Source organism: Dipodomys ordii, unplaced genomic scaffold, assembly GCF_000151885.1.
Source record: "Dipodomys ordii isolate 6190 unplaced genomic scaffold, Dord_2.0 Scaffold40, whole genome shotgun sequence".
NCBI classification, from domain to species: domain Eukaryota; kingdom Metazoa; phylum Chordata; class Mammalia; order Rodentia; family Heteromyidae; genus Dipodomys; species Dipodomys ordii.
This window is the reverse complement of record NW_012267256.1, coordinates 6,325,407-6,337,629: the sequence shown is the minus strand read 5'-3', so window position 1 is coordinate 6,337,629 and position 12,223 is coordinate 6,325,407. Positions and strand designations below refer to the sequence as shown.

General features: G+C 39.1%; 1 protein-coding gene across 1 annotated transcript in view; it reads left to right on the top strand.

Annotated features, from left to right (window-relative positions):
- Nucleotides 1-4,419: 4,419 nt before the first annotated feature.
- Rorb (RAR-related orphan receptor B) overlaps nt 4,420-12,223 on the top strand; it is a 78,236-nt gene continuing 70,432 nt past the window's right edge. The window contains exon 1 of the mRNA XM_013018432.1: nt 4,420-4,459. Coding sequence (XP_012873886.1) covers nt 4,420-4,459 — 40 coding nt within the window. The remainder of the gene's footprint in view (nt 4,460-12,223) is intronic.

Below are 12,223 nucleotides of genomic sequence, written 5' to 3'. Positions count from 1 at the left end.
CTTCCTCCTGCTTCTATTGAAAACACCCCTAACCAGAAAGAAATTCATCCTAGGATGTAAGAAAGATTCAAACCAATGGAATAACATCCCAAAAAAGCAAGTAAAATACCAGCCAATGGGAATGAAAGGAAATTTAAGAGAAAAACAATTTGTTAAGAGGAGGGATTTTTTTCCCTTGTTCCAACCTCCTTTTCCTACACTAGCCAATTATAATTAGATAAAGAACAAGAAGAACCAATCACTTTTCTTCTTAACCTACTCCTCTTTCCCACTAAACAGTAGCAAGCAAGCAAACATACCACAAAAGATGGTTTGTCTATATAAAACCTGAGTTAGAGAAGCACAGAGATAACATGAGATTTACATGAGACTTGTTGATCCTTTGATGTTATAGTGAATCAGCCAGAATACACTCATCCATTCATACACTCCACATGTTTATGAGTCCCTATGCTAGATGCTAAGAGACACATATACACACACAGAGAGGGTTTTATCTCTAAGGAGCTTACATGCAAGGTGAAAGGTAAGCATATAAACAGGATTAATGAAGAAGGACAGGACTAGATGAATGGTTAAAAAAAAACCACTTAAGAGCCCAGAGTAAACAGAAATTGCTGTGGATAGATGCTACAGAGGTGGTAGATGCTAAGCCTGGGTCTTGAAGACCAGGATAAATGTGGATAGATGGAGCAGAGTAGAGAGAGGCATTAAAGAGGCAAAAGATGTGATATGAACAAGGCAGAAGAGTAAATGTCACGGGTGACTCCCTGAAGAGAGCTGTCCCAGGTCGGGAAAGCCCAGCCAAGGAGGAGCTTGAGTATATCTCGTGGATGCTCCAGGACCAGAAAGACTTTACAAAGGAAAGGAAAGTTACGACTTTAGAGAAATGCCAACCACTTGACCCTCCTTCCTGAATGCTGGCACTGGATTCCTCCCTCCCATCACCCAGGCTGCCTTTGTTTCTAGAGGCTAGTAACTAACTGTGCATGAAGATCCTGCCAGATAGCTTTCCATATCTCTGTCTGGATGACCAGGGCAGGTTTTTCTTTTCAAGACTCAAGAGACTATTCCTGATTTGATTGTCAATGCTTGTGAATGGTGCCTGTAAATTCCATTCCAAGCAAGGCGAGAATGAGTCAACTTTTAAGGAGGTCACAGGGACCAATTCTGTCTCCACTTTTGAACTATATACACAAAACATTTGGGAACTCCCAAATCTACTTGCTTCCCCACAAAAGAGCTTTACTTGGGTGGCTCATGCCCATAATTCTAGCTATTCAGGAGGCTGAGATCTAAGGACTGTAGTTCAAAGCCAACCCATGAAAATAAAGTCTCAAGATCCCTATTTATCTCTGATAAACACCTCCCCCAACAACAACAACAAAAAAAAAACAGCCAGAACTACAAATGTGGCTGGAGAGTAGAGCCTCAGCCATAAGACAGTATGAGATGCTTAGTTCAAGACCCAATATCTTCACAAAAACTAATGGGTGAGGAAACCCTTACATAGCTTTCTTACTTTCCACAGTTCTTCCATGTATGATATTTTTAGTGTTACACAGAAAGATATGCATGACAATAAGAGGAGATACTGAACTCCATAGGTTTTAACTGGATTTAATGTAATATGAAAGACTGTGTACTACATCAGATTTATTTCCCAATACCAAATGCCAATAGCATCACTTACTAATTAATGAATATTGAATGAGTGAATTAATGAGCAATAACCAATGAACAACCAATGGGAAAAGCATAGGTGGACAGATTCATTTGCAACGCTAGCTACCGAATGTCCAATACATTCTGGGGCTACACAGTCCCAGATTTACTCCTTACATGACCGGTTACTATTTCCTGTAAAAGAGAAGCAGTCTGAAAGTGAAGTAAACCAGGTCCAAAGAAACATAGGTCCCATGGTTTCCCTTATTCGCAATAACTAGTATATGTCTGAGACAAGCAGAAAAGATCAGATAAGTTGATGTTAGGTGAAATGAACCCCAAGATAAGTATTCAAATGTTTTTTTCTTTCATGCAATTGTTTCTAACATATTTATAAGACGATTTCTTTGTTGCTTTGTATGTCCCTTCCCCATGGTATAACCCCTGCTTTCACTGTATTTGATGTTGGTATAATTTGTGGAGGGGAAGGGAAAAAACAAATCGTTTTTTCCATTGCAACAATGAGATGTACAAGTCGTTATGTTGAAAAACAAACTTTACAATTTTGGCAGGGGGGAGGGTGTGATATGGGGGGTGGGTGGGAAGGGGAATCAAAGGAGGAGGCTACAATGCTTGATAAGGAATGTACCCATTATCTTGCCCATGTAATTGTAACCCCTCTGTACAGTATTTTCACAATAAAAAAAGATATGCAGTCTGAGACTGCGCAACTTCACTCGCTCTAGAATTGATCAGCTTACCCAAGAATTCATAGCCAGATAGGCTAACTCCAAGACCAATACTTTTGTTGAACTTTCCCAGAATTTTTCTAATCATAACTAACACCCTAAAGGGTATTGCTATAGTTCCAAGACCCTTAGGTTCTGACTCAGTGGGTTTGCTGCCAAACTGAGTCTACTTTGTCCACCATGACCTTTACCAATCACTGAAATGACAAATCCTTGAAGAGTAAGCCAGGCTATTAATTAGCCAATGGTTCATCATGATCTATACATCAGCAGTGTTATCTACAGCAAAGCTAATGGAAGACTATATTATTCAGCTGTGTGAGTCCACTATTAGTATGGTTTAAAGTTAACTAAAGCAAATTTTAAAAAGCAAATGAGGCTAGAGGGTTAATCCTCTTTGTTTAAGTTGGTGCATGACAAGAATCATATTTCTTGTGGGATTTTTTTTCTGTTCCAGGGGCTTGAACTCTGGGCCTGAGATGCTTTTGCTTAAGGCTAGAGCTCTATCATTTGAGCCACAGCTCCCCTTCAAGCTTTTTCTGAAGATAAGAGTCTTACCAACTTTCTTGCTTGGGCTGGCTTCCAACTGCAATCCTCAGATCTCAACTTCCTGAATAGCTAGGATCACAGGCATGAGCCACCAGCACCTACCTTTCTTGTGCTTTTTGAAAAAGAGTTCAGGGATCTTCATAGCTGGAGATCTGTTAGGACCACTTTAGCAGTGATTAAAGCTCTAGATAACTTGGCTTCACACAAAATCAATGAATGGGGTTGGGGAGAAGCAATCCCTGGGTATGGATGTTTGTATGCTCTCCAATGCACATCCAGAGCTGAGAGCCACATAGTAATTGCGTGGAATTACTAACTCACCACCCGCCTCAGCACCGTCCGGAGGGCAGAGGATGTGGTTCAGCAGTACTGTGCTTTCCCGGAAGGTGTAAAGCCCTAGGCTTAAGCCCCAGCACCTCAAAACTCAGAATGCATCTTCTCTGCACTTATAATGTAGGTCACAAGGAAAAGCAGAGATTTTTTTTTTAAGAAAGAAGGCAGAAAGGAGAGAGATAAGAAACCATTTGTAATGAGCAGTTAGGGAAGAGAAAATGAATGCTGCCAAAGACAAGGGTGAAAGGGGTGTAAGGAATGAAGAGAAAGGTTTGAGGCTCATCATCAAAGCAATATAGCAGCTCTAAGCAAAAGTTAAATAAAGCAGACATTTATGTAAGCATTTTGCCCTCACATAAAAGCACATTTTTTTTGCTGTAGAGGTCAAAGCAATTTTACATTTTTATATATTTATCCTTCCCGGTGACAAAGGTTGAGGATCAAAAAATTGTTTATCTTGGGGGCGGGGAGCACTGAGGCATGCTGGGAGAAAACAGCCAGATCTGACTTCAGAATTGGAGTCAAGTGACTTGCCTAGTGTTAAGTTCTTAAATTGACTATAGCTTCTGCTATAAGTCACACGTTAATTTCTTCAACCGTAAGATGTGTGTGGAATCTCTCACAGATCATTGTGAACTGGTACTTGGGAGAACAGGGAACCATTAATGTCCTTATGCAACTCTTCAATGCTACACATCAATAAGAGTGTCCAAAATATTGGGAGTAAATCCATGTCAGACTTCTAGGTTGGCATATGCATATTAGAGCTGTTTCTTAAAGGATGAAAGCAAAGGTGGAATTTAAGTGCAGAAAGTGTAGCTAGCTATAAGATTCTGGAGAAGGATGAGTTTAAACTGCTGATTACAATTTAGCGAATGCTGGATTGTTTGGCAAATAAGTCATCAAAAAAGAAGCGAAGATCCTCCCTCCTGCCTCCTCCAGTGAGCAGCCTTTCACCTTTAGTTAATGAAATGGAGCAGTTGGTGCCTTTAACTCCTCTTTCATTTAATCTCATTAATGCGGTCTGTTGGAAATCTAGCTATGGGATAATGGAGGGGCGGTTGTCAGACCTCAAGTGAAAAGTGGAATCTTTCTCAGTGTGGCTTTTAGTTGCTCCATCAAAATGTGTGAGAACCACCTCAAAAGTAAAGCTGACGCTACTGGTGAGTGTGACATTTGCTTCTTTCTCCCAATGTTTAGCTGTGTGAATGAATGTCAGGCAAGAAAGCCAGTGTTTAGAAGCTCTCAGCAATATGCATGGGTGGCTAGGGGTGTGTGTGTGTATGTGTGTGTGTGTGTGTATATGTGTGTGTGTGATGACAATAAATTCATTTGTGACTAGAGAATATGTATTACAAACCAGCTTAATTTGATACTGAAGATGATGTTTAAATACAAATCTTGTCGTATCCTTAGGTGAATTACCACACGTATGTAAGGGGGCAGGGGGAATTTAACCATCACATGCTCTCATTCATTTAACAACATGAACACCCTTGTCATAATTTTGTTATTTCATTTCAGCCACTAATATATCTATAGCTAAGATCATTTTTGTAATTAGAAACCAAACCAATCATGTGACACGAATGGAGGGAGGAAGGGTAAGCAAATGCAGCATTATGTTTAATGTGCATTATATAAAATTTAAGCTCTGTAACCTGAGGTTAGGGATGCAGTGGTAAAAACAGGGAGACTGGTCGAAGGGGTGGTGTTGATCAAGATGCATTGTACTCATAGTCAGACTTACAGAATTGAAACCTCTTCGTACAACTTCTTAATAATAAAAAACATCAATGAGATGTATGATTTATGCCAGACACTTTCATCATGTGTAAGAAATCCATTTGAAAACATTTTATTTGGTCAAAGAGTTATCAACTCTTTAAAAAAAATTGGAGGGGGAAGGTTCCTTTTAAATTTTTCTTTAAGTAAGTCATGACAGAATTCCATAAACACACATTTCCTGACATCATAGGTATGTCTCCATACTTATTTTTTAAAATATTTTAAAGTAAAATGCTTACATCAAATTTCTTAACAGCAGTAGCTGGAAATATTAAAATGTAAAATGACATAATTATGTGTTTCAAACAATGATAACTTTGCAATTGTTCCCCCCCCCGAAAAAAAGAACTAATCAAATGAAGCTCTTTATACCTCTAAACTCAGAAACACATCTTTCCACAATGCTTAGGACCTTCTAATCCCTATATTTTTCAAAAAGAATCGATACTGTCTCTATGCTACAAGGGACCAATGTCAAAGTCTATGTACTTGAAGATTTTTGCTATTGAAGGAAGTCATTGACAACAGGTTGTAGTTCTGACATCAATGGAGTATTTAAATGACTGTTTATCCTCCCTATTGACAGATTTACTCGGGATATTGTTGCTATTGTTGTGTAGAAATTAGTATCACTGGACATATTAACATCTATGTACTTAATCCTCTTTGGGTCTCAATCACAATTAAGGGAGGCTCACAGGTGAACAGATATGTTTCTCTCTTCCATGATTTTATACAAAAACACTAAACACACTGTTACCTCTTATTGTAGTTTTACCAAACACAATGTTTCATTTTATGGATTTTCTTACATAGACACATAAACATCTAAACAAATGTGTTCAAGAACATGGATGCTATTCTCTTTAAATTGTAGTGGGATTCAAAGGTATATTCTTAAAGAGTCAGAAATTTTTTAATTATTGCAAAATCCTTGGTACTATGCTTAGCAATTTCCATTTTTTACCAGTATTTTTCCTCTAATACATTTTTTAAAAATAACTAAGGATCTGTTCAGCTTTATAACTAATTCAGACCTTCAGAGAAATGGGTGAACAAAAACCACAAAAATGTAATCCACCTGGTAGCATCCGAATGCCTTTGATACAAATTATTGCATACATAAAAAACAGCATTAAAAATGACCACAAAAATCTCCATTTAAACATCACATTTGTGAACCAGTGGCTCACATCTGTAATCCTAGCTACACAGGAGGCTGAAATCTGAGAATTATAGTTCAAAGCTAGCCTGGGCAGAAAAATGTCCATGAGACTCTTATCTCCAATTAACCAACAATAAGCTACAAGTGGAGCTGTGGTTCAAGTGGTAGAGTGCAAGCCTTGAGCAAATAAACAAATAAATAAGGAGAGTGTGAAACTAAGTACTTGAGCAAATAAATAAAAATAAAAAAGGAGAGTGTGAAGTACTTAGTACTAAGTACTAAGTCAAGCCTCAGCACAATAAAATCAAATAAAATAGATACAGCCAAGTGTTACAAATGACAGTTATGAATGTTCTTGTAGGAAAAACCATTCAAAAGTTGGAAATTTCCTATCTATTCTTCTTATCTTTTTAAACAATGACACAGTGGTGGTGTTTCAGGGAACGAAAAGGTATGTGCCCGTGTTCACACAACTTCACCAGCTTACATAAACACGGAGTAAAGCTGCCTGGGATTATGAACAGCATGCTGGCTCTGATGAGCTCAAAAATAAGATAGCTTGGGTCCCATAATATTTAGGATTATGCTGGTAATCTCTTTAGGAAAAAAGTATGCAGTATCAGCAGAACAGGCCCTTGAGTCTTGGAAGGAGCTATAAGGAATTCTAACTGTGTTGGTGGCTAACCCTTTGGCCCAAACCCACCCTGACAAGGGGCCTTTGTGGTAGAACATAGCACCTGGTAGCCCAGGGTAGAATTTAGAGGACAGAGCTTCTGTTATAATATACTGTTTGTTTTACCCTTGAAGCCATTTCTGGGGCTACATGCAAAGGAGAACTTATTGCCTCAAATTTCCTGGGTCTCCTTTTTTTCCACAAAGCCATATGAATAGGAATGGACGCGATGCAAATATGCCTTTCTCTTAGCTCTGAACTCCTTTCACTGTACAGGTGAACAAGATTTAATGTTGTCTCTTTATTTCCACAATTTCTTTTAATTCAATTCAAGGCTGAAGTGATGAAGGCTAAAATGCAAGTTTGCCAAGACATAAATAGTATAATAATAATTCTCAAGATAGACATTTGCACACAGTATTTAGCAAATTGTGGCACTGTTTTTGATAATAAACAAGAATACCTATCATCTCAGCTGTGACTGAAAGAGCATTGATATCACAAATATCTCTGTCTCTCCCCCTCTGTATCTATTTATCTACACACACACACACACACACACACACCTATCTGTGCCTGTCACTTTCTTACACACAAAAAGAGATGTGAATATCATACTTATATTCTATAATCCATTTCTAAAGCCAATTGGCTACATAAATGGCGATAGATGCATTTTAATGTTTGTGATCTTCTGCCTCTCCATCCCAAGCTAGTGCATCCATGCACTACTTTGCTAAGAACCTGAGTTTTTAACTCAGCTTTGAATAACCAGAAGTACAATAACTACAAAGACTGAGATTAATTTTGTAAAACACTGCGAATCTGTCCTCTAAAGTGAATAAACATTTTGCCTTTCCACCAACAACAAATGCGCCATCTTTTGTTCTGTATCTTCTGTGGCACTTGGTATAATAGCCAGGTTTTGGAATGATCTGTGTCCTTAGAACTGCAAGGTAGCAAATTGTTTACATTTGTCACTCAATGCATGTTTCGCAGTATCGTTAGCAGGCTCTTCAGATCTTTTGCCCATTTTTTCAAGTTTAGGAGTAACTTGTATATATGGGACACATATTCTTTATCAAATATGTGTTTTACAATATTTTTTCCAATTCTTTAACTAATATCTTCATTCTCCCAATGTAATTTGATGTTTAAAATAGAAAAACTGTGTTTTCATTGCTTCTTGTGTATCTGACTTTGACTACAACCTTCTCACATGAGGTCAAATTTTGAATTTTCCATTTGTGCCATCATGTTAGAGCTCAAATACTTTCAGATTTTGGAACATTTCAGACTTTTTTAAAGTTTGGTCAGGGAATTACATCTGTATTCTCAGTTGTTAGCAAAGAGGGAAATGGTCTGTGCTGTGTCAGAGATTTGTATCATGGCTCTAAGTCCTTGAATTTTAAAAGAAAGGAAAGGAAAAAAATATCTACATCATATAAACTACAATCTGTTCTAGCTCAAGCACCTTCAACAGCGTAGTAGTAGATTGCCTGCTATGTGCTGGACCTCCATAGAGAGATGAAGACAGAGATAGAGAAGGAGATGGGGGTAGAGGTGGAGATGGAGAAGAAGGTGGAGGTGGAGGTTGAGATGATGATACTGGAGGTGGAGATGATGAAGTTTTCCCCAGCCAGGCATTTTTAGTTCTCTACCGTGTCTGGGCACAATGCCAGAGAGAAAACTTAGAGCCATTCAGTTGACTCTGGCATCTTCTTGACTTTGCAATTTCCTTCTCCAAGAGGAAGCAAACTAATACACTTGCCCAGTAAACACCTTCCGTATGGTGCGATGTGTACTTAGCAAAAAATCCTTGACATCCCTACATATTGCTGCCTTATTTCTACAGCAGCTGAATGTGTTTTTTTTTTTTTTTAATAATTTGTGTTTCCTATTCATTTCAATAGGGGAGGGGAGAAAGCACATCGTTTTTTCATTACTCATAATTCTTTTTTTCTTTCATTGGTATAAGAAAGAAAATAGTGGGCTGGGAAGGTGGCTCAGTGGTAGAGCGCTTGCCTTGCATGCCTGAAGCCCTGGGTTTGATTCCTCAGCACCACATAAGCAAAAAGAACAAAACCAGAGGTGGCGCTGTGGCTCAAGTGGTAGAGCGCTAGCCTTGAGCTGAAGAGCTGAGGGACAGCACCCAGGCCCAGAGTTCAGGCCCCATGACCAGACCCTCCAAAAAAAATTTTTTTTAAAGAAAATAGTTACAAATATCCCATCTCCTCTGAGCCTTCACTTACTAATATACCTTGAAAAGAATTTCTTTTCTTGGTGAAAATACTTCTACCTCTTTACCCACACCCAAATCTCTTAAGAAGGTTTTCTGTTTATGAATTTGTTTTTTAAAAAATAACTTCTTTCATATGCTTTTTTTTCTCTCTGAAAGGAGATGTTTTGCCCTTTTTGAATTATTCTCTAGGAAATAAACTCTGACTAGTCCCTCTGAGCAATCTGAGAAACTTGATTTTTATTCCTTTATCTCTCCCCTTCACTGATGGTGGTGCTGAATAAAATTGAGATTCCTGTTGACACTTTCAACTACATATAAACCAGAAGAAATAAAGGTTGTGGGCGGGGAGGAGCTAAGGAGAGACATGTCTTATCCACTGGGGGGATAAAAACAATTTCTCTAATCATCTTATAACTAGAAAAATCAGTTCTCAAGTAGAGTACTTCTTCAAAAGCAAGTTCTTGACATAGAAAATTAGTGCTTGAATCAGGCTGAGATGTAAATTTACTGAGCAGTAAATTGAATAATAACTTACCTTTCTCTATTATAAAGAATTTTGCTGGGTTTTTGAGTTCTAGAGTCATTATTACATTGCAAGTTTTGACTATATAGGTTCAGGGCAAGACCTAAGTTGTCCATATTATATCTTTTTTATGACATTTTTGTGCAGTACTTGGGCTTGAACTCAGGCCCTTGTGTTCTCACTCAAAGCTGGAGCTCTACTACTTGAACCACAACTCCACTTCTGGTGTTTTAATGGTTACTTGGAGATGAGTCTCATGGACTTCCTACCCTGGCTGACTTTGAATCACAATCCTCAGATCACAGCTTCCTGGATAGCCAGGATTACCGGCGTGATCTGCCAACACTTGCATTGTTACACAGCCCAGAAAACACCGCTGCTGCCAGTGATGGACTATACTTTAGGTCAACAAGTCTGGACAGCTTTAGGATATTGTGGGAAGAATGAGAATGAGATGGATTTCCATCGTGACAAGTGCGTCCTGTTAACTGCCCCAACACTACATTTAACTGCAGCTGCCCCAACACTACATTTCCAGAATTACCATAGACAGCTGGAGAGAAAAAAAAGCTGCTGACCCCCTACATCCACCGAAAGAATCAACTTCGTACATTCATTTCTTTAAGGAGAAAAGGGTTACTTTTTTATCATCTGGGTTTGAAACATAGAGGCAGAGGTAGGAGGATCGTATGTACAAAGCCACTCCGAACTTTATGTTGAATTTGCACCCAGCCTGCATCACATGTGGAGAGTGTTTCAAACTGGAGGGAGAACCAGGTGTCAGGGGCTCCTCGCTGTAATCCTCACTATTGAGGAGACTGAGATCTGAGGATCGCGGTTCAAAGCCAGCCGGGGCAGGAAAGTCTGTGAAACTCATCTCCAATTATAAAAAAAAAAACACCAGAAAACCAAAAGTGGTGCTGTGGCTTAAGTGGTAGAGAGCTAGCGTTGAGCTGAAGAGCTGAAGGACAGCTCCCAGCCCAAAATTCAAGCCCCACAACAGACAAAGAAGGAAAAAAAGATGAAGGAAGGAAGGAAGGAAGGAAGGAAGGAAGGAAGGAAGGAAGGAAGGGAGGAAGGGAGGAAGGAAGGAAGGAAGGAAGGAAGGAAGGAAGGAGGGAGAGAGGGAGGGAGGGAGGGAGGGAGGGAGGGAGGGAGAAGGAAGGAAGGAAGGAAGGAAGGAAGGAAGGGAGGGAGGAAGGGAGGAAGGAAGGAAGGAAGGAAGGAGGGAGAGAGGGAGGGAGGGAGGGAGGGAGGGAGGGAGGGAGAAGGAAAGAAAGAGGGAAGGAAGGTGAAAAGGAAGGGAACAGGGAGGGGAGAAGGGGGGAAAGGGAAAAAAGGAGAGATGGAAGGAGGAAGGTAAAGGAAACTACATTTTAAAAAGTCTCAAGACTGTATCTTTAAGCACATACTGAACATACTGATAACTTGGAGGATGAGCTGTGGCTCAGTCTACACTGAGTCTACAAGGCCAAACCACTGTTAAGCATCGTTAGAATATGGAGGTAATGCAGAGTCCTCAACAAGCATGAAACTTGAAAAAAAACTGATATTTTGAATCTTAAGGATAACAATGCATGATGTTTGTGGAATATGCCAGTTTCTTTCTTCTACTAATCAATCAGTGACCAGAGTTTGGGGATATATATATATATATATATATATATATATATATATATATATATATATATATATATATACACACACACATACATATATATCTACCCAATTGTCCTACTGTCTTTATGAACAAAACAAAATGTCTAAAAGGCAACGATAAATACTGTTCTCCTAGAATTCTATGGGGTTTTATCTTTATGACAGGACAATTCAAAATCTCATCCACTTTCAGAGTAGCCGTGACCGTGGTGACCTGGGTATCATAGGACACTGCTTCTCAAATTGTAAGGCTGCTCTGGGGAGCTTGTTAAAAAGCAAATTTGGCTTCAGTTGGCCTTAAGTGAGTATTGTGAGTCTGCCTTTTTAACCTATATCCAGGTCAGGGAAGAGGCCTCCATCTATAAAAAAGACTGTTTGAGGCGAAGGAAGACAGTAACTTCTCTCAGCCTGAATCATCTCAGTACCACCTGTGTTTAATGAGAATTAAACAAAAAAATTATGAGTTTAAAACCATTACAACAAGTGATTTAACCTGCCCATCAAAGACACCATTTGACTTCTTACCAGTACGGTAACTCCTGCCTTTATCTGAAAGCATACATTCCAACACTCTCAGTAAACGCACGAAATAATGGATACAAAGCCTTAAAAGCATTATGTTTTTTCCTAGATGTGCTGATGATAGAATTTAAATTGTAAATTAGGCACAGTCTGGCACTGGTGGCTCATACCTATAATCATAGCTTCTCAGGAGGCTGAGACCTAAAGATCATGGTTCAAAGCCAGCCCAGGCAGGGAAGTCTATGAGACCCTTATCTCCAATTAACTACAAAAAGCTAGAAGTAGAGTTGTGGCTCAAATGTTAGAGTGCTAGCCTGGAGCACAAAAGATCAAGGACAGTACCCAGGCTCAGAGT